Source organism: Dasypus novemcinctus, chromosome 25 (assembly GCF_030445035.2).
Source record: "Dasypus novemcinctus isolate mDasNov1 chromosome 25, mDasNov1.1.hap2, whole genome shotgun sequence".
NCBI lineage: Eukaryota > Metazoa > Chordata > Mammalia > Cingulata > Dasypodidae > Dasypus > Dasypus novemcinctus.
The window spans coordinates 37,377,218-37,401,440 of NC_080697.1; the positions used below are offsets into that span (position 1 = coordinate 37,377,218).

Genomic DNA, 24,223 nt, shown 5'->3' on the forward strand with positions numbered 1-24,223 from the left:
AAAAGACACAGAAAACAGACAACCGGGGGAGGGGAGGGGAATTAAATAAATAAAAATAAATAAATAAATCTTAAAAAAAAAAAAAAAAATTTTCCTTATGCTATTTTAATTGTTCTTCCCCCAAAGGATAAATAAAATTGATACTTCCCCCTTCTTGGATCACTTGGAATCTGTATTCTCAGGTTGGGAAGTGTAGTACCTAATGTTTTTAAGCCTCAAGTTTCCTCATATTTGGAATGAGACCATTATCTCTAATTCTGGCAGCTGTAGGACTCTAAATTACTTTGATAGCAACAAAACATCAATATTTTGGGTAAAACTATTCAATACAACAAGTATAGGGGAGACCAAAAGAGTGTGTGGAATTTGATAGCAGCATGGGAACACAGGATATTGAAGGACCAATGGGATGTGGCATCTCTTGGTTACAACCCAAAAGCTCAGAGCCAAAGGCTTTTGCACAAGTTCTCTGAACAGCATTAGAGTGGAAGCTTCCACTCTCCTAGACCAGTGTTTTCAGGCCTAGGTGATTTGGCATCCCACTGAAACAAGGTCTGCCAAGACTGTGGATGCCACTGGGAAACTCTGGGCTTGGGCAGCCAAGAAAAGACTGAAGCCTTCTGTAGCAGTTTGATATGGTTATGAATTCCAAAAATAGATACTGGATTATGTTTGTAATCTGATCTGTACCTAGGTCTGTTTGAGTCATGATTTGGGCTATGACTGGGCCACATCATTAGGGCATTGAGTTCCTGCCCCTTGGTGGGTGGGAATTCACAGATAAAAGGCATGGCAAAGGACAGAGTTGCAAGTTTCTGATGTTGGAGTTTTGATGTTGGAGTTTGATGCTGAAGTCTTAAGCTAGAGCCCCAGGGAAAGAGACAGAGCTGTTACCTGATAGTCTACAGCTGACCATGTAGAGAGAGGAAAAGCCTAGAGAGCCTTATAGTCTACAGCTGACCTTGTGGAGGAAACAGAGGAGTTGAGCCCAGAAGAACCCAGGAAGCCTGAACCCTCAAAGATGTCAGCAGCCACTTGCTCCAACATGTGGAAATAGGCTTTGGTGAGGGAAGTAACGTATGTTTTATGGCCTGGTATCTGTAAGCTCCTACGCCAAATAAATACCCTTCATGAATACCAACCCATTTCTGGTATTTTGCATCAGCACCCCTTTGGCTGACTAATACAGCTTCCATTATGGTCTTCTCTGAAATTCTGCCCTTCAACCCACGTGAAGAACACTCAGGCCATTTTAAAGCTGAGGAGAGCAATACTTTCCCGTGGGGAGGTGCAGGGCGTCCCCTTTGGGTTGGGCCTTCAGGCCATGGAGGCCTCAGCCTCTCGCTGCCGAGGCATCTCAATAAGGACATGGTCCAAAGTCTGCCCATGTGCCTCTGATGCCATGTGTATTGGTCAGCACAAAGGGGTGCTGAAGCAAAGCAACAGCAATCTGTTGGTTTTATAAAGGGGATTTATTTGGGGTAGAAGCTTAGTCAGAAGGCCCTGAAGAGTCAAACTCAAGGTACCATAAGAGGTACTTGCTCACCCAAAGTCATTTGTGTCTACAAGAGTTCAGCCTTCCTTCTTCCTCTTAAGGCTCTGTGGTCCTAGCTTCTTCTGATCTCAGCTGCAGGCTGGCATAAGCCTCTCTCTTCCCAGGGCTCATTTCTTTCCAGGCTCAGCTGCCCTGGTCTCTTCACAAGATTCAGCTGTAATCAGGCTCGTCTCTCTTTCTGGGCCGCAGGATCCTCTGCATATCTTCTCTGTATATCTACTTCCATGTGAAAGTCTGTTTTATTCCCACTGAGGAGGCAGGAAGTCAACCCTGAATACTCTAATGGTGGTAGAGTAAAAGCCCTAATCTTGATTTAATAAAGTACAAGTGAAACTTCTAAATTTAATACGATCAAAGGGGTATCATGCCCAGAAGAACAGGCTAGGTTATAAACATAATCAATATCTCCTTTTTGGAATTCATAAATTATATCAAACTGCCACAACACTCCACCGTCTGAATTCCAAAAAGACATTACAATATTCAAAAAACCTTATTTCAGTAGCAATGCTAAGCACAAAATCCTATCACAATTAGTTTATAGAAAACAGTTTGTCTTGGGGCAAAGTCCCATCCTGCTGTGGACCTCAGAAACTTCCGAAACAATTTATCTGTGTCCAATATGCAAAGGAACATAGGATAAACATTTGCATTACTGTAAGGAGAAACATGAGTCATGGGTCCCTATGGCTCCATAAACCTCTCCATTAGATTTAAAAGTCTGAGAGTCATTCTTAAGATTATGGCTTCTTCTCATTCTTGACGACTCATTGGGACCCATCCTTTCCACAAGTTTGCCAAACAGCCTTTTTCTTGGTTCCACCCTCATCAACCATCTGGGTGGCAACTGATCCACAATGTGAAAAGCATTTTTATAAAAGCAGAAATTTTATAAAAAGTGAAAGAATCTATTTCAGCATTTTAGAGTATGAAGGTACCAGTAGTTGCCTACAAATCTCTCTCTTTATCTGACAAATCATATACAATTGCCCCCAAATGGATTGTCTCCCCTCTCCTTGAATGCTTTCAATGACAGGAAGTTGATCATGTCATAAGACTGCCTAATCCAGAGCCCAAACCTACAAGGCCCTTGTGACTTCCACCCACCTGCTCTTTGTACTATGCTCTAGAACCACAGAGCTTGTCTACTTCCTCACAAGCAGATCAAGCTGCAAACCAAAACCCAGGAGACAATTCCTGAAGAATCCCAGATATTTCCCATGTTCTTAGCTAGAAATCTTGACTTTGGCTGGTTCTGAAGACTATCCCTGCCCTCAACTTTCCTCATTCTCCCATTTTTGTTCAATTCCGGAATATGATGAGTACTTGCCAGATATGCCCACTGACTGCCAATCTTTTTTTTTTTTTTTTTGGCAACCTCTTTTGAGGTTTATCCTCACCTTACTCATTTATTCATTTCTCCCTAATCACCACTGGGTGTTTCTCTCACTTGCACTACACCTAGTACAGAGATGATGTTCAGTAGGAGTTTGGTAAATAAAATAGCAAAAGGCCAGTTGTTCCATGGCCCTTCCCCTTCCTAGTTATGAATCTCTGGCCTATGAGAGCTTGCTAATTCTTCTGGAAAATATGCTGCCAAGAAATGACCATAATGCTCCAAATGTGACCTGACCAGGGCTAGAGGATGGAAACTACCATTGGGGCCCTGCTATGGTTGTCCTTCTCTTCCTTCTGGGTACATGAAGGATTGTGCTTCTCTACCCTTTTAAGTCAAGTGTGGCTAAGTCACTTGCTTTGGCCATGAAATATGGGCAGAATTGGCGAGTCAGCTCAAGGAAGCCTTTGAGAGCCTTTGCCCGAATTACTATGTTCTTTCTGCCCTGCCACAGTGAGGGGCAACACTTTAGAAGTGGAAGCTTTGTCATTCAAAACCCTTGCATGAGAAGTCAGAGTACCCTCAAATCCATGATTGAATATAACTTGGACAGGAAATACACCTTTCAAACCAATATGATTTAGGGAATCTTTCTTTTAATCATTGCATGACCCACCCCATTCTGACAGATACAGACACCACACAGACACACACAAACACCAAATCATTTCCACCCAGCCAATTAGTTCTCAAAATGGTGACAGAGAGGAAACCCAGAGTCACTGCATACCCCCAAGGGGAAGGAAACACAGCCCCACAGCAAGGGTAAAGCTCTGTTTTAGCTTGTAATACCTTATACATTTTAGATTCTGGTCCATAGAGAATGTCCTTGGCCACTGCACACATGGGCTTGTGTAACTGGTTGAGAAGACAAAATGAGATTGGCTCTTCAGTAGGACCACAGCTGCCTTATTTTGACATGTGCCAACAACGCTATCTCTCTTTCTAGTTCTTTTGCACAAAAACTGTTGACTATATCTAAATGTTTCTTTTTTTTTTCTTTTTTTGCACATAAATGTTCAAGTTTACGTTTGGCCTTTCAAATTTTCGTTGTTATACTCAGCCAAAAGGGACCCAGTGGAGATTTCTAATAGGTTTCCAAATCTCCCAGTCTCCTCCGTGTGGCATAATACCTGGAATGTGTGCAGTGCTAATAGAGTTCACTGAATTGTTAAGATTCTTCACCCACTACACTGCTCTCTCATCCAGGTTGCATCCCACAGCCCAGCTGACGCTGTGTCCTCATCAAAATCACAAATAGGAACGTGCCGCCCTCACCAGCAAAATCAAATGCAACCTCCAAGTAAATCCCACGCAGAGTATCTTTCATAGCAGCGGTATAATGCTAACTGGTAGTAAAAACTTTCAGTCTCAAAGAAATTTGGGAAATAGAAGTTAAATAAACAGTTTGCCTCTACTCCTAAGTTCTCAGTACTTTTTTTTTTCCCCTCCTACTGTCATTTGGAACATCTTGGTAGAAAGGACACAAGAAGGGACACAGTGTACAGTTGTGGGTCCCCAAATGGATTGTCTCTCCTCTCCTGGAATGCTTTCACCACATTTCACAAATTTTCAAAGATTTCACCAAGAAAATCTTTTTATTTATTTTTTAAAGTTCAGCTTTTAGGACAAATGTGTCTCAGGAATAAATTTGGGGAAAAAACTGCCCCAAACCCTTTTTTAAAGTTTTCTCTGTGGTCCTATGCCCAAACCTAGAAGCAAAATGAGAAGGAACAAGGCCTGTTGAATGCCTATCCCATATGCTTTTCCACTTGAACTTCACAACCACCCTGTGAGGTAAGCTGTTTTCATCTCCTTGAAAGAGATGGAATGAAGCGGCTGACGTAGGAAGTGAGCTGCATTGCAAACCGGGAATGTCTGACTCCAAACACCGTGCTTTCCTCATACCTTTGTTGTAGAGAAATCGGGTGTACACGGTATTGAAGGGCAGGACACCAGAACTCCAAGAAGGAAGTTGGTTTATTTCGACCGGGGCCAGGCTCCGCGGACTCTTGTCCTAATAAAAAGCCGAGCCCCGAATAGCCTTTTTCAGACCCTTTTATACAGAGGAAATAGGATTTGGGAGACAAACGGAGGTTGTACGCAAACAGCCTTTTGGTTAGTTACCTCAGTGTTTTATCTGAGTATCAGATAGGTTATTTCCTCCAGGTAAATTTGATTTAACACATATTCTCCACATTCCAAGCCAGCTTGGATTTAGCCTATCTTCCACATTCTGTATGGATGCAACCTTGAATACACATTCAGTCTTAGATCCTTTCTGAACATTCAAAGACTGTAGGGCTTATATTACTTATTTGGACTTTTAGGGACTAGGTACACTTGGAAACAACTTTGAATTTATGCACAGGCTATATCACCTTGACCGCAATTCTTCACTATTTTTTTAAGAATGCCCCCATTCAGTCTTACATAATCTCTCCTTTACTTACTCTATTATACCTTCCCAGGCCTGTACCCCAGGCAAAGGACAGTTACAACAGCTCTGGTCTATATGCCCAAGGGCCGTTCACCATCATTTGCTCCAGCCCCACATGACTTGAAGGGAGAAGGCGCAGGACCAAGGAAATCATGGCACATAGGTTCTCCACCCCCTACCCTCATTCTCAATCTGTCCACACACAGGGGATTCCTTCGTTTCACACTACAGTGATTTGCAGACAAAAGCTGCAATATTGCGAACATTTTACTTTTCGAGAGCTGTGAAAAAAATCACAAGTGTCACGCTATATTCCTAGCTATATTCCCAGCAACCCCTCTTTGAAAAACCAGTGCTATTTTCCTGCTTTCACATTAATTGACTTGAATTAAGTGTTGGGTCAGAATTAGATCTGCTTATTTATTTTTACTACAATTCTCTACAAATAGAAAACCAAAGCAAAAAAAATGAAAACCTTGCCAAAAAGAGCAGGAGGAATGGAATATTTCAAAGGAAAGAACACAAATCCCACACTCACGAAGTCGTTTCCCCGTGACAGCGTGCAGGTGACCCCTAAGAGAGAGAAAACCTGTCCAAGCACATCTGAGGAAGGAGAATCTACTGTGGAGCACTTCCCTCCAGGCAAGTGGGAGCCAATTTTGCATAAAGCTAGTTATTTATTCCATCCTGACAAGCTTGATTTAATCCTAGCTCCTCCTTTAGAAATGTAAAATGAGTCCAATTCATGTTGCTAATTGGATGGAGGTCTGTCTCTCCACCCTCTTCCAAGGTTTCCTTTCCCACCCCCACCCTCCATCATTCCCATCTTAAAGAAATGTCAAAAGCAATTTCCTTTCCTCTAAGTTTAAGTTATTTTCTTGGGGATTTAATGAGGTGCATTTTTAGATGTCAACTAAAAATACTGAAAGGGATTCACCTCAATTCAATTCAGTGAGCCTTTATTGATTAGCTATTATGAGTCCTGTTCTAAGCTAGGTTGGGAATCATCCAGACACTCTTTTGTTCTTAAAAGTCAAAGTCTAGCAGAAAGAAAAAAATCAGAAGATGTAGACTTAAATCATTTGTAAAGCTCAGTCTCTTGATCTGTATACTGGAGACAACACTGTTTGCTGTGCCTACATCATGAAATCATGATACACAAATAAATTTTGTAAGATAAAGGGCAAGAAGAAAGAACATTTCTAGTATAAAAGGCTAAGAAAGATAGAGTGAGAGATGTAAATCTAGGCATTTAAAAATGCATAAATAGGCTCTTTAGACGATCTACTTATAACAGTAGTTACATTAAGAAGCAACTATTTTTATTTCTTCATAGTTCAATGAGTTTCCTTTTTTTACTTTTTTCTTTCCTTGAATGGGAACAAAAACCAAGTACAATTAAATGAGAGTAACTAAAAATAAATTCTAAAGCCACATTTGTTATTTTCTGATGGACAAAATTTTGGGTTTGTCAGACGGGAGGAAAAGAGAAGTCCCAGTATTCATCGAGAGCAGGTCATTTGGCCTCAAACACAATTTAGCACCAGACCATTGAGAGGTGACACTAATAATCAATGTTCTAGGCACACACAATCATTTTGTTAGCACTGCTATAGTCTAAAGCATGTGATTATTAAATTAAATTGAAAATGAGGCGTGGGGAAGCTTTACTTATTGAGGAAGAAGAACTCATGCTGCTATAAAGTTTTCTAAATTGTGTTACCAGCTTCTGAAATTCTGTTTTTTAAGTGACTGCTTTTGCATCACAAGCAACTTTAATGCAAACTGTCTACTTTGGGAGCCTGACTAAATTAGAGAAGAATTCCCTTATAGCCTCAGAAAGGAGACTCTACCATCACGCAAAAGTCAGGCCAAAGGTTCACCGGGGGTCTAAACAACTAAAGCTAAAAGCTCATCATGAAATTCATTTAAACCTGTAAAGGAAGAACCAACCAGAGTACAGAAGATGCATTGGCACTGGGCGATTGTTGTCATCTGTTCCACCGGATATTCCCCGAGACAGAGCTTGCAAGACACCAACGGGTCAAGGGCCAGGTCCCATGTGGGCCGGTACCTTGCTGCGGTCATTGCAGAGCAGCCTGAAAAGAGAGAAGCACAGAAGGTCAAATCTGCCCCCTCACGGCCTCCATTCAGGACCTAAGCCAGGAGTCACTCTCTTCCAGAGCCCAGGCTGGTAGCAGGCTTTTTCTGTTGCAGGGGCTGAGGAGTTTAGATAGTTCTCATTAGATTTCTCTGAGAAGTTTTAGCTGGAGTCTTTGACTTGGGCCCTTGTGGGAGGTTCCTTTACATTTTTCACTGCAACTTTCAGGTTCACTCTTCAAAGGGCAAACAATCTATCCCCATCCCCACTCTTTCCTCCATCCTTTGCTGCTTGATCTTCAAAATACAGGCTCCATATTGACTTGGTAAACACAGTATCTAAACCTTCAGTATCTAAACCTGTTCTCTGAACTGAGGCCCCAAACAGATATGGACAGCATTCCCTACTAGTTGGACTTGCCTTGTTTAACTTTGTCCCTTATAGGAGAGGGTTGTATATATAGTAACAAAGACCTAGAACATAAAGGAAAAAGAATACAAAGCATTAACCAATGGTCAGCAACAAACACAAAATGGCTGGAGGACCTCGGTAGGGTGGAAATGTATCTGCAACACAGTTCCCACCTTCAAATCTTCAGATGCAATTCAGGAGCAACCATTAATAACAAAAAAGCTAACTGATAATCCAGGGCAGAATGTGATTAGTGCCAAATCAGGGCTAAAGATACTTGGAAAGGATGGGAATAGAGAGGGACTAGAATAGTCAGAAAGACCTTAATACGGGCAGTGAGTTCTGAGTTTTGAGGGGAGCTTAGATTTCATGCAGGTAAAAAGGAGATGGAAACCAAGACAGGAGAAAGAAATACTCAAATGTCTTCACCAGAAAGCGGGGTATGGTGCAGGCAGAATAAAACTTGGTGCTTTGTGATCAAAAAGCTCTACATTTCAAAACTAATTCTGTCCATAATTGGCACAGTGTAGTTACTTAACCCATTTCAGCCTCAGTTTGCTCATCTGTATGATGGGGTTGATAAACCCTATCTCACCAGATGAAGAGAGATCACAAACATAAAAGGCCTGGCATAATTGTAAATGCTCAATAAAAATCAGTTCCTTTTCTTCCCTTCCTTTGTGATATTTTATTTAGCCATAAATTAATCAACCTGTGAGAAACGAATTTGGTTACACCATTATTTACTCTACAGTTAGGTTTGAATTTTATCATTATTTGTGCATGTTATCACCAGGGTCAAAGAGCTGTCATGATAATTTATTATTATTATTATTCATTTACATCCTTTTATCAGGTTTTGTCAGGCATAGGTCACTGGGTATCATTAAGCAAATATTTACTTAGGACAAACTACTTGGTGAATTCTGCTCAGATCACTCTGGAAAAGAAAAGTATAATGCAGAAGAAAGAGACTCAATCTCAAGAACTCATACAGCAGAGATTTAATGTCACATGAAAAAAGTAACATGAATGATACAAATGTAAAAGGTAAGAGGGAGGAGGAGACCCTGGCCATTAAGAATGCAAGCAAATGAGGGGAACTGCTGAAGGTAACATGGCACCCAAAACAGGCACCCTGAGTCCATTTCCATTTGAGAAATTTCAAATTTCAAATTCAGTGTGACCTGAATTTATAGTTATTATATTATCTTGAATGTCAACAAGGGTTTTCTGGGTTCTGGGATCACGGCTTATGATTGCTTTCTTTTATATTTTTCTTCCTCTTTCTTTAATGCTTTAATAATGTTCTTTCCAAGCACCATATCCTAAAGTTCATTGCACGGAGAGTCAATTATGTCTTGACTAAGCACCTAGGCAAGCCTTCAAAGGGATCACAAAGCTTACCCAAAAGCATTGCAGGTTTCGGATGGGCTGAAGAAATCATTCAAGCCTGGAAATGTTCCCCAGGGGGCAACAGCTGAACAACTGGCTTGCAGACCTGGAGAATTGGGGTCTATTTGCTTTGATACTGCTATAAAGGTACAGAGTTCAGAGGCTGCAGGGCAAAAGGCTGTCATTTTAGAGTGAAGAATTCACCCCTTGGAATCAATCAGACCTGGGTTCAAATTCTTGTTCTGCCATTTGGTTATATGATTTTGCACATATTATTTGACCTCTGTGGACTTTAGATTTGTTTCCCCCTTTTAAAATCTACCTACCATCAGAACTGTTGTGAAGAGTGATTGAGAAGTAACATTTACAGTACCTGGGCCATATTAGGTTCTTGGTAAAGAGAAGTCATTATTATATGTAAAGGTTAAAGAATTTAGACATTAACCTATATAGATGAAAGTGAGGAGAAAAGTTTCTTATGCAGGAAAATTACATACTAAAATTTGATTTGTTTTTTTTTTTTTTTAGAATTTCAATCTGCTGGTTATAATTTTTAGAAAAAGCAAACACCAAAACCTCCTAAAGTTTCATGCTTTATCATCATCAGCTGTTCAGTGTGGTCCAGAATTGGGCATCACACCAAACTGTATTATAGAATGCCAGAATTCTAGTGCTGAGCTAGGTCAACACCCAGAACTTGAACCCCACCTTCCTACTTCCCCACCACACGTCTTGGGCACAAAAGTAACTCGGGAAAACTTTCCTTCCACCATTAACTATTTATAGCTTTTCTCTTAAACCTTTTGCCGGAACCTATCTTGTTCTCCTTCCCCAAACTAGTCTCTCATTTCCCAGCTTCTGAGCTTGGCTCCTCTTCCTGTTTACAGCCTCGCCGGTGTGACACTCAGCATTGCTTTGAGCTTGACCTCTCTGGCTTCCTTTCTCCCTCCACCATGATTTCTACTTGACCCCCAGACAATGTGACTTCCTGCTACACAGGCGCATGTCAGCCCATGGCCCTTAACCTCAGGTGGCATGACTTCAGCATTCTAACCCCAGGCTTGTGAGCCAGACACAAAGTAGTTCAAATTCTGGTTTCCTGGCAGCCAAGGCAGGATTCTTTCCTTCTGAGGTACACTCAAAATAATGATTCAAATGGTGATGACTAGGACAGGTTTTACCAAAAAAAAAAAAGGTATATATTGTCTAAACTCCTCATGCACCTTCCCTATATACACGTTGAGTTTGATATGATTTTGCAAACACTGAACAGCTGCAAACTTGGAACAGGACTGTGCTAAGAGAATCACAATGCACAATAAAAGAAAAAAAACACAACAGTCTTTGTTTTCCTAATGTGAATGTCAAGTCATATGAAGAAACAAACTATTTTAGGAACATCTGGGCAATTACAAGTATTACTCAATTTAAGCAATTCAAAATGTTTACAGGGTAAGTTACTGAGTAAGCACTACTTTGTGCAATGGGTTATAAGTAGTGATGGAAGATGCACCGGTACAAGGACAAGAAGGAGCTGGAAGGGAAATGAACCCATTAAGGGCGATAAACAGCCTATCACTAAAGGGTCAAATGTTGTATTTGACCAGAACCATCCCATCTCTGGGTTCTAGAGATGTGGGCTCAGTGGATCACTATTCTTCACATGTTTTTCATCCCCCTAAAGCAAAGGAGGGGAGGGAAGAGAAAAGAGCTCTCCATCAGCGATTATCCAATTTTTGTTCTCATGACTCCCTCCAAACAAGTCTCTGCTTTCCCAGAGATGGCTGAATCACACCCTATTTCGTACCCAATCAACTCCTCCCCACTTCCTAACCACTTGTCCAAATCCTACCAACCCTTCATGCCGAGCATCAGTCCCAGTTGCTCTGTGACATGTTCCCTGATTCCTCTGAATCCCTCACCTATCTCTCCTTTCTCTGATCTCTACTGCAGTGTTTCTCAAGAGGTGCTCCCTGGAATGACAGCAACAACCATACCTGAGAACATCTTTGAAGGCAATTTTTTGGGTCCTGACCCAGATCTACTAAATCAGAAACTCTGGGGGTTAGGGTGCAGCAGTCGGTGTTTTGACTGGCTTTTTAGGAGATTCCAATACACAACAGAGTTTGAGAACCACTGGTCTAAATCATTCCACTTGATATACCATTTCCCAACCAGACCCATCTGACTCTACAGCCCACGTGGATTTAAGCACACCAAGTGCCCTGCTTCCATGAATATCCTAAACCGAGTGTCTTTATCTGCTAGCCATTGTACTAGATTCTGCATATGAACTTGCATTTATTCTGTCATGACCCTCTCAAGGTAAGGGTGGTATTCCAGTTCTACCATATATGCTAGTTTATTTCTCCAACCTGATAAAACATTTTTCAAGGGCAAGAGTTGTTTTATATCTTTCTGGACAGTGGTAGTCATAGGTGGATATGTCATCATCGTTATAATGATAATAATAATAAATATATATACACATATAGTAAGGGGGATGGTTTAATGTGCATCAGATGTTGTGTTACTGACTTTCATTCATTATCTCATTTAATGCTCACAATGATTCTGAGACTTTAAAAGCTGGCTATTATTCTCATTTTACAGATAAGGAAACCAAGTTACAGAGAGGATGAGGGTAGCCTACTTAAGCATACACAACTATTCAGTAGTCAACTATATGGCTTTAAGGCACAGGCATTTAACTACTGTCCTGTACCAACCACCACTGTAAACAAACCGTGGTGCTTCTGTAAAATGGAATACTATTCATCAATACAAACGAATGATTTATCAAGTCACAAAAAGAAATGGATGATCTTAAATGCATATTTCTGAGTGAAGAAGCCAGTTTAAATAGGTTGCATATTGTTTACATACTGATTACATGACATTCTGGAAAAAGGCAAAATGGAAAAGTATGCAAATAGATCGGTGGTTGCCAGGGGTTTGTGTGGGGAAATAAGAGAGGATTAAATAGGTGAAGCACAGAGTATTTTTTAGAACAGCTATTCTGTATGATGCTGTAAGGTAGACATATAGACCACGCATTTATCAAACTTATAAAACCTTATGGCACAAAAAGTAAACCTTGATGGAAGCAGGATTTCTAAAAAAATCATTCAGGAGGTTAGGGGATCCAGGATGGAATACAGAATGTGATGAAACAACCTCACTTAAGGAGGAGGGGCGAGAGGTACTGACCTAAGTAACAGTGGTATCTGCAAGACTAAAGACAAAAGAAACTGTACATAAGCACAGTTCTCTTATTGATAAAGTTGTTGCCCACAGGGATGCAGTTTAACAATACTGAAACCACTATACATATATACTGGTACTGGAAAATTAACTAAATGGATAGTGGATGGTGGAAGCCATGTTTCTTACTCTTGGAATGAGACGTTACAGATGAACAAGGGGAGAAAGATAGAAAAATCCATGTGGTAATGGAATTTGAGTAGGAGGCATCAGAATGAACTCATGATTAGCTTAAAATGGTTACAGATGGTTACTTTAAAAATTACAGATTGGTGTATATGCTCAGGTTAGTATATATATATTTCCTTGCCTTTTTGGCTAAGAGGACTAGAAACAATGACAACCCAGTTTGCAACGAAGCACCCCTAGCACCCAGATCTTGGTTTCTAATACATGCTCCAATAAAAGGAACCAGGGTTCCTTAGAGAAATAGCCAATTTTAGGACTCAGGCAGTAAATAGACAAGATGAGCCTGGAGAATTCTATATCACTGCAAAGCAAGAAAAGTGCTCAAAACAAACAAACAAATAACCTCAATGATGAGGGTATGTCAAAGAGATACAGGGGCCAACAGAGACCTCCCAGTGGCTAATGCTGGAACTATCTAAGTATCAAACTAGTACTGATTTATAACCCAAATATAAAGTAAATATCCATGAGTCCATACTGCTAAACAAATGACTGAATAAATAGATAAATGGGGAAGAAAAGACAAATTTCCCACCCAGAAGAATTCCAAATAATTTGCGTGGATATTCCACCTTCAAGGATGGATGAATCTTAAATGTATATTGCTAAGTGAACTCCCCACTCTTCCAAAGAGTATAATACAGACTGGGGGGTGGGGGTGGGGGGTTAAAAAAAGAGCAAATTTTCAGTGGAGAAACCTCACAAATACTACTTCAGCCAGGAGGTCAAGGTCAACATCAACAGTGATAAATCATGTTAGAAGAATGTACCCTCACTATGATGTGATAAAAATGGCACTTTACCTCTGGGATTTTCCTCCCAAGAACCCATAACCCCAGTCTGATCATGAGAAAAACATCAAATAAATCCCAACTGAGGAACAGTCTACTTAATACGTAACCAGTACTCTTCAAAAGTGTCAAGACATCAAAAAAAAAAGGGAAGACTGAGAATCTGTCACAATCAAGAGAAGTCTAAGAAACATGATGGCTAAATATGATGTATCCTGGATGAGATCCTGAAACAGAGAAAGGACTTTTGGGAAAAACTAAGGAAATACAAATGAAGTTGGACATCAATTAATAATAAATCAATATCAATTCATTGATTGTAAATAATGTACCATATTAATGTCAAAAACAGAAGACAACTGGGTATAAGGATTAAGGGTACTCTCTGTCTTATTTTTACATGTTTTCTATAGATATAAGACTGTACTAAAATAAAAGTTATTAAAAATAATAACAAAAAACACACAAACAATTTTACTTTCTCCATTTGAACCCACCCAGATAATCACTACTGAAATGTAGGTTCAACTGGAATGAGTAAATATTTCAAGCCAGTATTTCCCCCAAATTTATTTATTAAGACTGAATTGAATAAAGTTAAGCAGATTTGTTTATTTTTAACCATCAAACTCCCTATAGTTTTTGATATGCTAATGAACACTGTAACACTCCTGGTAGGGAACAGAATGAAGCTCAATTTGTCTACCCAACACTTTCTCAAGCTCAGAAGCAAAAAAAGGAAATACAATGAAGAAAAAAGGAAAAAGAAAACACTCTGCCTGTTCTAGGCTGTTTTTTGTCATTTTACATATAGGCTTTCCTAAATGCAGAATTTGCAGCAGAAGAGGGAAGGGAAAAATCGGCTCAATCAGCAAAGGAGGTCCTGGAAACCAGTGAAAGGGCATCAACCTATCTGAGATATCATTTTGCATGGGGCTTGTCCTTGACAGACCATTCATTGTAGAAACAGCCACAGAAATAGAATTATGTGGAGGCTACCTGGGTTTTGAACCTTCTTAAATGTTACCTGCGTAAGTGAGAGAGAACAGGCATTCAGTCATTTGGAACATCTCAACATTAGGGGGCAGCAATCCTAAGTAGACACTGCAAGACCTACAGTGGGTTAGAGAGCATGTCTACTTAAAATTGAATGGCTTCCGTTCACTGCCCAGGCCCACCACCATTTAAAGCCACAAGCTGTTCCCTTCCTGTGGTCAAACTGCTTTACAGTCTGCACTTGCTATGCTCAGGACACAGAGAAAAACTCCAGGACCACAGGCAGGCAGGATGGAGACTTCCTGTAGCAAGCTCCAAAGGTTCTTGAGGACACAGAGGATGAGGGTATAAGAGGGAAACTCCATGGAGACAAAAGAAAGCCTGCTGGGAAGTGGCTGTGGCTCAATCGACTGGGCTCCCGTCTGCCATATGGAGGCCCTGGGTTTGTGTCCCAGGGCCTCCTTGTGAAGGCAAGGTGGCCCACGCCCCCAGAGAGTTGGCAAGATGATGCAATAAAGGGAGACAAGCAGACACAGAAGAACATGCAGCAAAAAAGCTGTGGGGCAGGGCGGGGATAAATAAAATAAAAAAATAAAAAAGCCTGCTGAAAATGACCTTCGAGAAATTTCAAATGAGGCTATGTCCTTGAAACTCTTCCTCCCTGGCCTTCAGCAGAGCTGCAGCCTTGCTTCCAGAAGCTGCCTCCCTCGCAGGCTTCTTGCCATAGGGAAAAATTGGCATTCGTGGCAGAAAAGCTCTTTTTTTCCTCAAGACCTCAAGAGTTGAAGCAAGCTTTCCCTGGAGCTGAGAAAAAGTACTCCACATGCAAGCTTAAGACTTTTTGTTAACTTCACCATTATGGTTTATTTCCCACAAATGACCCAGACATGGACACAATTTCTGACCCCTGTTCAGGAATAAAAAGCAGGAGAAGACACAAAGGACCTATTATTTAAACTCCAATTTCCCCAAATAATTATACTTCTGCTACTAGAGTGCGAGACTTTAGAAATCAAACAGAATATCCTTACTTTTTAACGCTGAAAGCGTTCTTAGAATAATTCTCCATCTTACAGACAATTTCCTCACTCAGAGTTGTTTTAGGGATTTGTTAAAAGCAGCCCCTACCTCCCCCACCCCGGCACCACTTCCTTCTACCTGATAATGAACTTCTCTTAAGGTACTATTGCCAAAGTAGTTAGTAGTTAGCTATTATCTCCTTTTTTTTTTTCCAGATAAAGAAACAAAGGGGAAAAGGGAGTAGACAATTATTGACATTTATCACGAAGTTTGAAGAGCAGTGCGCCACCCCAGTTCTCTTCTGTGAACTGATATTAATGGTACTCTATCAAACAAAGAACAATTCATAGCGTGAGGGACTCCGGTTTATGCTGTCATCTGCATTTTTTCCCCATTCCTTTAAGCTAGTACTGGCTGATGGCTAGAGCGCTTTGGGCACATGCCTTTGGCTAGCTCGGTATTGGGCAGTAGCCCAGGCACAATTACTTTTTCCTCCAAGGCAGCAAACAGAAACCTTGTCACTGGGACAAGGAGCATGAGAAATTTCTGGGTTTGGAGTTTGTCCAGCCCTTGATTTACTGGAGGAGGGAATAAGAAGTAGGGTAGAAATTGGCTTCTATGAGGATTCAAGGAACCTGGCTTCTAATCTCAGCTCTGCTGCTAATCTGGCTGTGTGAACCTGAGACTGTAGCTTTACTTTCATGGACACGTGTGACCACAACTGCCACCTGAGGAAGGTGATAGGAAGAGATGCCTCAAGGATTTCGCTCAGCAGTTACTTTCTCTAAGACTATCAGACCCTCACTCCTCATGCCCCCCCTGGAAACCTGCAATTTAGTTTATTGGTGATAAGGCTTCATTCTTGTGTCGCTGCCTGCAAGAAAAGGCCTTCCTGCTTTCGATATATAAAACCCTTTTAATAGAGATCAGAATACAGGAAGACCTGTGGCTATGAGTTGTGGTCCGTTCATTAAACCATCTAAACATTCAGCATCCTTCCTTTTCCTAGAACTTAAGACATCATTCCCCTTCAAGAGGTTCCACTCCCACTCCTAGTCTTCTATTCACACGACTCTAACCTTTCAGTTTTTCATTATTAGGTATTTTACAATTCGGCACTAAATTTTTATTAAGTTCTAAACATCATTCTAAACTCCAGATTACAAAGGCCAGCAAGGACAGCATAGCACACGTATAAGGAGTATGACCTGATAATAATCAAAGCCTTTTTCACTACAGTTAAAACACCTGCCTTTGAAGCCATTTGCAAAGGAGAATGAAATAAAAGGTATACCATATACAAGGGACCTGTTCAAAGAAACTGTGAGAGGAGTCAAGTATAAAATGCAGACAGAATACCTATGGAAGGACCACTAGAGAGATGAGGGAAGGGAGGTTTAAGGTCATGGAGAGGGGCAGATGGCAGGGAGTCCCCCATTCTTGATCATGTGGGAGAGCTCTGCTCTTGGCTAGCCCTGATCCCAATGCCCTGGCCCCGTCATGTTTCTTTTTTTTTAATCTCAAAATTGTAAAGGACAATCATGCACACTATACAGGATTCCCATACATTGCCCCACCACCAACACATCACATTGTGTTGAAACCCTTGTTACAAATGATGAAACAATATTGTTATATTACTGCTATCTATAGTGCATAGCTTATATTTGCTGCATTTTCCCCACAAACCATCCTAGTATTATCATGTGTATTTGTATTGCATAACTCCCACGTTTCTTGTTGAATCTAGGAAATTAGGTCAAAAGGGGAGGGCTGTTAAAATTTGAGGTTTCTGAATACATAGGACACATTTCTTATTAAACCAGTGTTGCAAGTTCTAAATTTCTTGTAAGTTTATTTAGATTTTGTCTTTTCTTTCCAATAGCTGGAAAAGATGAGAGGAATGGGGGAAACTAAAAACAGGATAAACTGATATAACGAACTCTGCAGGGGTGGTAAGAGCTTAATTATACTTCCTATGAGGAAGGTAAAAATACCTGATAGGCTGAAGACGAAAACCAACAGGATGAGATGAAAGTTACAGGCCTGAAATAAAGAGGGAAAAATGATTCCCAGCTTAGGCTCTAGTCAGACCCTTCCATGTAATGACCAAGACACTTTTCAGAAGCCAGGGAACATACAGGAACCATATAACTGAGAAATGAACGTCTAGTCCACGAACACAATCCTATTTTTAAAATCTATACCGATGCTATTGGGATGAACAAAACATCCACTAAAATAATCCTGAATTTACACATGATACAGCAAAAGGCAGACATCTTTCAGTCATTATTTAATTAAACAGACATTTTTTTTGAGCAATCATTGTATTCCAAGCATTGCTCTAGTTCCTGGAAACATAATGAACCAGACAAATGTTTCTGCCACTGGGGAGCTTACAGTCCAGTGGGAAGACAGGAAAAAAAATTAAGATAAATAAAATCAACAGTAAAAATATACAGCATATTAGCTAGAAATAGGTGCTAAGTGGGAAAACAAAACAGGGGAAAGAGAGATGGGTTATTGGGAGGAGGAATTGGTGCTGAAATTGTGTATTGGGTGACCTAAGCACAAGTGCAGTAAAGACAGAGGCAGGTTGACCAGTTGGGAGGTGACTGTAATAATCTGGGTAAGAAATTTGTCTGGGGGGATACACTGAGGACAAGTGGTCACATTCTAGATATATTTTAAAGAAGAGCCTCTAGAATGCACTGACAGTTTGGTAATAGGTTTGAGAGAGACAGTGGTCAAGGGTAAGTCCATGGTGTTTGACCTAAGCCAAAGAAAGAACCCAGGTGCCCAAAGAACTTTGGGGAAGAGCTGTGAGCCCTCTGAACCTCAGCTTTCTCCTTTCCTGAAAAGTAGATGTATTATTATATATCAATTGTAAGGCAAGGAAGCTCTGTACCGCATATAAGTCTTCATAGCTTTCATAGCAGGGGACTATGAACTATGGACCAGACTTCCTTTTGTATAGCCCTTTAGTTAAAAAAGGTTTCTACATTTTAAAAGGTTATAAAACAAACAAAAAATAAAGAACAACAAAGCCTAAGCTATTTATTGTCTTGTTCTTTACAGAAAAGTTTGCCTGTCCTTGCTTTTTATACCCAGCATCTACAAATTCTATCTGTGGTGCCAGCTGAAAAGGATTCCTGGACCAGGCTCCCACACAATCAGGAAATTCCTGCTAGCCGTCTCCAGGAGAATAGGTTAGGGGTCAGGATGCAGGGAGGAACTGGAGCCACGCGCATCCTTAAAATCTACATCATAATAGGAAGCCCTGTATAAGTGTCTGATGTTAGAAAGAAGAGAAACAAATTGAGATTTTCATCCCATCTCTCACGCTCTCCATACAATGTGATGGTGATTTATGATGGTGCAAGGCTCGATGTTGACAGTAAACTCAGCACTTTACTATTCTTCGCAGTCTGGCTCATAAAGATTCATAGGCTCCTTAGAATTTGTTCCAGAAAGACTGGAGCATGGGGCCAGACAGAGGGTCCACATCATGCACATTTGTCTTCTTGAAGACTTCTTAAGGGAAGGAAGACAGGAGCCTTTTAAATCTCCTTCTTCTATTTGGAGCATGCTAAGGAGCTCACACTTGAAACCATACATGTAAAAACTGTGCTTTACCTAGTAATCTGGATGTATGTAAATCTGGAAGTAGTAATATCTGATATCTACCAAGCATGGGAGAGAGAAGCAAAACCAAATGGGAGAACAGGAATGATTTTCACTTAACTGGAAAATGTAATATTTCTGTGATAAATAACTTTCCTATATTGCCAAACTCTCATTTCTATCTTTGGATATAGTCACAGCTAATTTTTAATCGCTGATAAATGGTAACCCTTTGTGCCATAAGATGGGCAAAATGTACAGAATCTTACTCCATGCATCCTCAATGATTTTCCCAATGTGATGACGGCCTAAGAACTAACCGAAGGTTCCCCATCAAAGTGCAGTAAGCCTGAAGCATCCCAACTCATTTCAGCAGTATGACAACTGTGACAAGAACGGCACTCATCCTTCTGTTTTCCAAAGCACATTGGCCTACAACCCACTAAATCTCCCACATTCAAATTCCTGATCACTACATAAAACATCCTGTGCCTGCTCATTGCTACCACCCCACCAAAAATATCCCTGCCCCTTTCTCCTCCGTTGCCATTTACTTACACACTACGTGTGCACTTCTTTAGTGTTTAATTGTTTCTTTCAACAAGAATGCTAGGTCTATGAGGGGGGTTGTTTATAAAGGTATCATCATCTAGTTTAAAAGACCTATCCAAAGAAGAAAAAAGGTATATTCTGGTTCCTTTACTGCCTAATTAATTACATAGGAAAAACAAATAGGCTCAATTAGGCAAGACTTGCTTTCTAGGCATGAAGAGGATGATTCCTCTCCTCCAATGACCCTAGGTGCCAGGCAAATGCGATACCATATTGCCCTCACAACCGATAAAATATAAGAAGTTCCCCAATATACCTAATACCTGACCATCTGAATGCTGGATAGAATCTTGTGATACACTGATGATTAGCCACAGTGGTTTCTCACATCCCATTTGGCACTTTATATTTTGCAATTCAATTCAATGAGCACTACAGAGATGAAGTCAGCATAATCATCTTCATTGAACAGATAAAGAACTGAGGCTTAAAAATAGGATAAGTGATTTGCTCAAGGGTTCCAGGGAACAAGTGGTAAATCCAGAATCCTAGCCCAAGTCTCAGAACTTCTGAAGCTCATATTCTTTTCACACACTCAATGCTCCAACTATACTTGGCCTTCTGATTGCACATGTCCATTCCACTTATTGCTCCGTGGTGAGTCAGAGGCTTTTGGTGAAGCCTGGAAAGTTCCTTCCACAACAATAATTACACTTTCAACCCATCCACTACCTGTTCCTTGTGTACAAAGGGGCCATTGCTAAATTGGATGTTCCACATTTAGAAATACTAAAGAGGCCACCCTCTCAGGAAAAAAGCCACCATTTTTTAAAATTTTCTGCTTCTGAGAAGAATATTTTTTTCATCATAGAGTCCTCCAGCTAAACAAGGCATTTGGCTTTGCAATGGGAATAACAGACCATTTAACTAGTTACAAAATAAATCTTGTGCTCAGTTCTCTGATGAGAGATTGGATGACAATCACATGGAGAACCTTTTCTGCATTCCCCTGCAGCCAATGCCAGAGATTTTTGTTTAATAATGGGAAAAAACACAACCATTATCTCATTTAAATCACCTTAACATCTCTATGAGGAAGGGTAGGCAGTCAGCATGCCCTTGTACAGAACCAAAGACCAGAGGTCCAGGGGTCTGGCCAAGATTATGAGGGCAGGAAGAGAAAGTGCTAGAACCAGACAAGGCACGATCCACTGCTGCCCCACTCCGCCCACACAGAAGAGGTTTACCTTTCTGACTTCCCATAGTCCCACATCTAAGCCCCTCATCTACTCTTCTGGAACACATATTCCCATTTATACTCGTAAACACCTGAGGCTGCCCCAATCACTCTATATCCGGACTCTGGCTAAGGGACCATAATGGCAGGTAATTGCATTAGATGGAGAGGTAGCAACAAAGGTCTTGCAGAGCCACATGCATCCCGACACTTCCTGGTAGCCAACACCTCACCCATTCCCACTTTTCATCGGTTAACTAAAAAATATTGTGAACACTATAAGATACAGAAATCAACCACAAAACTTACTCAGAATTATTTCTGACATGGTGGTGATGATCCCCAGAGGTGCAGAAACAGAGCTTTAATTTAAAGATAATATTCACAAGGAGAGGAGGAAAACCCCAGAATGAACAGGGTCTGTGTTCCAACTGCAGAACCAATTAATTTGTTTCCTGAACATTAAGCTTTGTTCAAAGCCCAGCCTTGAGGGAGATGAACGTAATCAAATAAACTGACGCAACCTTTCCTGAAGGGAGACAGGGATGTGATCTTCAAATTATTCCCAAGAAAACATCAAGGACAACCTGAAAACAGTCTTCCAAGGTGAGAAGAAGTCCTTCAGGGAATACCCATCATAATGCACATCTATAAATCTTATTTATTGCCAGCACGATGTTAAAATCTTGGGTTTTTATGTAGAACCTCTGGTAGGTGTGCCTGTGCTTGGAGCCATTAGTCGTGAATAACAGATATGGAATGGACTCAGACATCTGTTTTAGGGAAGTACCTAGTTGTTGACACAATAATGGGTCTAGTGGGACCATGTACTCTTAAAGATGTAAAACTCTAGGCCACCTGAGAATCATTACAGCACCCAAAAAAAACCAAAAAACTGAGGAGCCCACTATGTCCAACAAGTGTTTTTTCCCTCATTTACAGACTGTCGCAGGCAATAACGGGCCATTTACAAACTTTCTGACATTCCAGAAAGAAACCGATCCATATTCTCCAGTTCACAGGTCATGTACACTTGCCCTGTGGTGTCAACTCTCCACTTCTATCCTGGTCTGCTTACCCCCTGTGTAAAGATGATGAGGGTTCTGAGGCTGCAATAGCTGTTTTCCTGGGTACCACAGCCACCTGTGCAAGTGCCAATTACACGATTTCATCAGGTCTCTCCCCTGCTTGAAAACTTCCAATGACTCCCCAGTGAGATCATATTAAATTCAAACTCCTCAATCGCTCTCACCCCATAGGCCAAATTTCCCTTCTCTGCTGTATTTTTTTTTAGCACTTGCTGTCTAGCGTTTAAATTAACTCACCTTGTTTATTTTCTGACTCCCCTTCCAGAATGAACATATATTCCATAGGGTCACTTATTTATAATTGCTTTATTCACTATTATATCCCAAGAACTTATAACAGTTATCTAACACAGAATAGGTTCTCCATGAATACTGGTCAATAAAATTTATTTGACACTCTCAAACTCACCACCTGGGAAAAACTATTTAACCTTCTGTGGTTAAAAGTTCCTCTCCTACTACACAGAAACATCCTAGTAATGGAGAGGATTTTGTGCTCATATAATATTACCTAACTGGTATAACGCACTACATGTGGAAAGCAAATACTCACTGAATGATGACTGAATAATTGCCTTGAATTAAGTGTGATTTCCTCTGCAGTGAAATTAAAATGCTAGTTAAATGTTTAATGCTGATTTTTGGTCCAATAAACCTATGTTAACATCTTCAAAAGAACCATGCCCTGTCACCTGTGCTTTAGCATAGGGAACACATGTAGAACTATGTCGGATTTCTCTTCCTGGGGATCAGGAGACCTGGATTCTGGTCCTAAGCTTGTCTTTAGCCAGTTCAGGACCTTGGCACACCTCCTAAGCTCTCTAAACCCTGATGTTCATGTGGAAAATGATGGGGCTTATTTTCTACTAAGCAAATTTTAAAATTATAATAATTTGCTTACAGTCACAGGAAAACTAGGAAACATAGCTTATGGAAATATATGTTCTGTATTTCCATATACAACAGTGTTTTTGATAAGCAATATACAATATGTATCAAGGATCTGAAATTACTTAAATCATTTCAGCAAGTAACACCATTTCCTGGAATTCATCAATAGAATAAAAATATTAGCATGAACGATTCTTAAAGCATATCCTATAATATTAAAAAGGTGACGGTGCATCAATGGAAATTTTAAGAAGGGATATCAAAACAGTAAAGGCAGATCAGAAAATGTGTGCCAATGACATTCTGCAATGTGAACCAACTGCCTTTATGCCATAATTATGGTGATTGAAAAATGAGGATAAAAACCATATGTTCATTATGATAGCCACACATAAAATTGTCTTCTGTTTAGAATGGGGAGAAATTACTTTTCTTCCTTCAATATTTCAATACATATATATTTCAAAAACTTCAGCCAGGCAAAGGAAAGTCAAAATAAGTCACAAAATGAAAACGAGAGCTGCAAAACTTATCGCCCATACAAGGTACCAATTTATTGCATATGGAGTTTTAGGAACTTACAAATAAAAGGACAATGGCTAATGATCAAAGAACAAGAGGAGGGAAACGGACTTTGGCCCAGTGGTTAGGGTGTCTGTCTACCATATGGGAGGTTGGCGGTTCAAACCCCGGCCTCCTTGACCCGTGTGGAGCTGGCCATGCGCAGTGCTGATGCGCGCAAGGAGTGCCTTGCCACGCAAGGGTGTCCCCCGCGTGGGGGAGCCCCACGCGCAAGGAGTGCGCCCGTGAGGAGAGCCGCCCAGCGCGAAAAGAAAGAGCAGCCTGCCCAGGAATGGCGCCGCCCACACTTCCCGTGCCGCTGACGACAACAGAAGCGGACAAAGAAACAAGACGCAGCAAACAGACACCAAGAACAGACAAACGGGGGGGGGGGGAAGGAATTAAATAAATAAATAAATCTTTAAAAAAAAAAAAAAAGAACAAGAGGAGATAATTCACAGGGAAAAAAAAAAAGGCTCCCAAATCTCAGTCATTACAAGAGAAATGTAAATTAACTATACCAAGATGCTATTTTTCAACTACCAAACTGGAAAAAAATCAAATGTTTGGCAATACATGCTGTTGATGACACTGTGAGTCAACAGTCACTTTTATATATTATTGATAGGAATTCAAAATTATATAACCCATAATGGGGGTATTTGGCAATGTGTACCAAAATTATACCTACATTTACCCATTAACCCAA

General features: G+C 40.5%; 1 protein-coding gene across 3 annotated transcripts in view; it reads right to left on the reverse strand.

Annotated features, from left to right (window-relative positions):
* Positions 1 to 24,223, reverse strand: part of RNF144A (ring finger protein 144A) — a 141,505-nt gene that overhangs the window by 47,008 nt on the left and 70,274 nt on the right. For all 3 annotated transcript variants that reach the window (XM_004448259.5, XM_004448262.4, XM_004448260.5), the window contains one exon: positions 7,345 to 7,490. In XM_004448259.5, coding sequence (XP_004448316.1) covers positions 7,345 to 7,479 — 135 coding nt within the window. In that variant the 5' untranslated portion in view covers positions 7,480 to 7,490. The remainder of the gene's footprint in view (positions 1 to 7,344; positions 7,491 to 24,223) is intronic.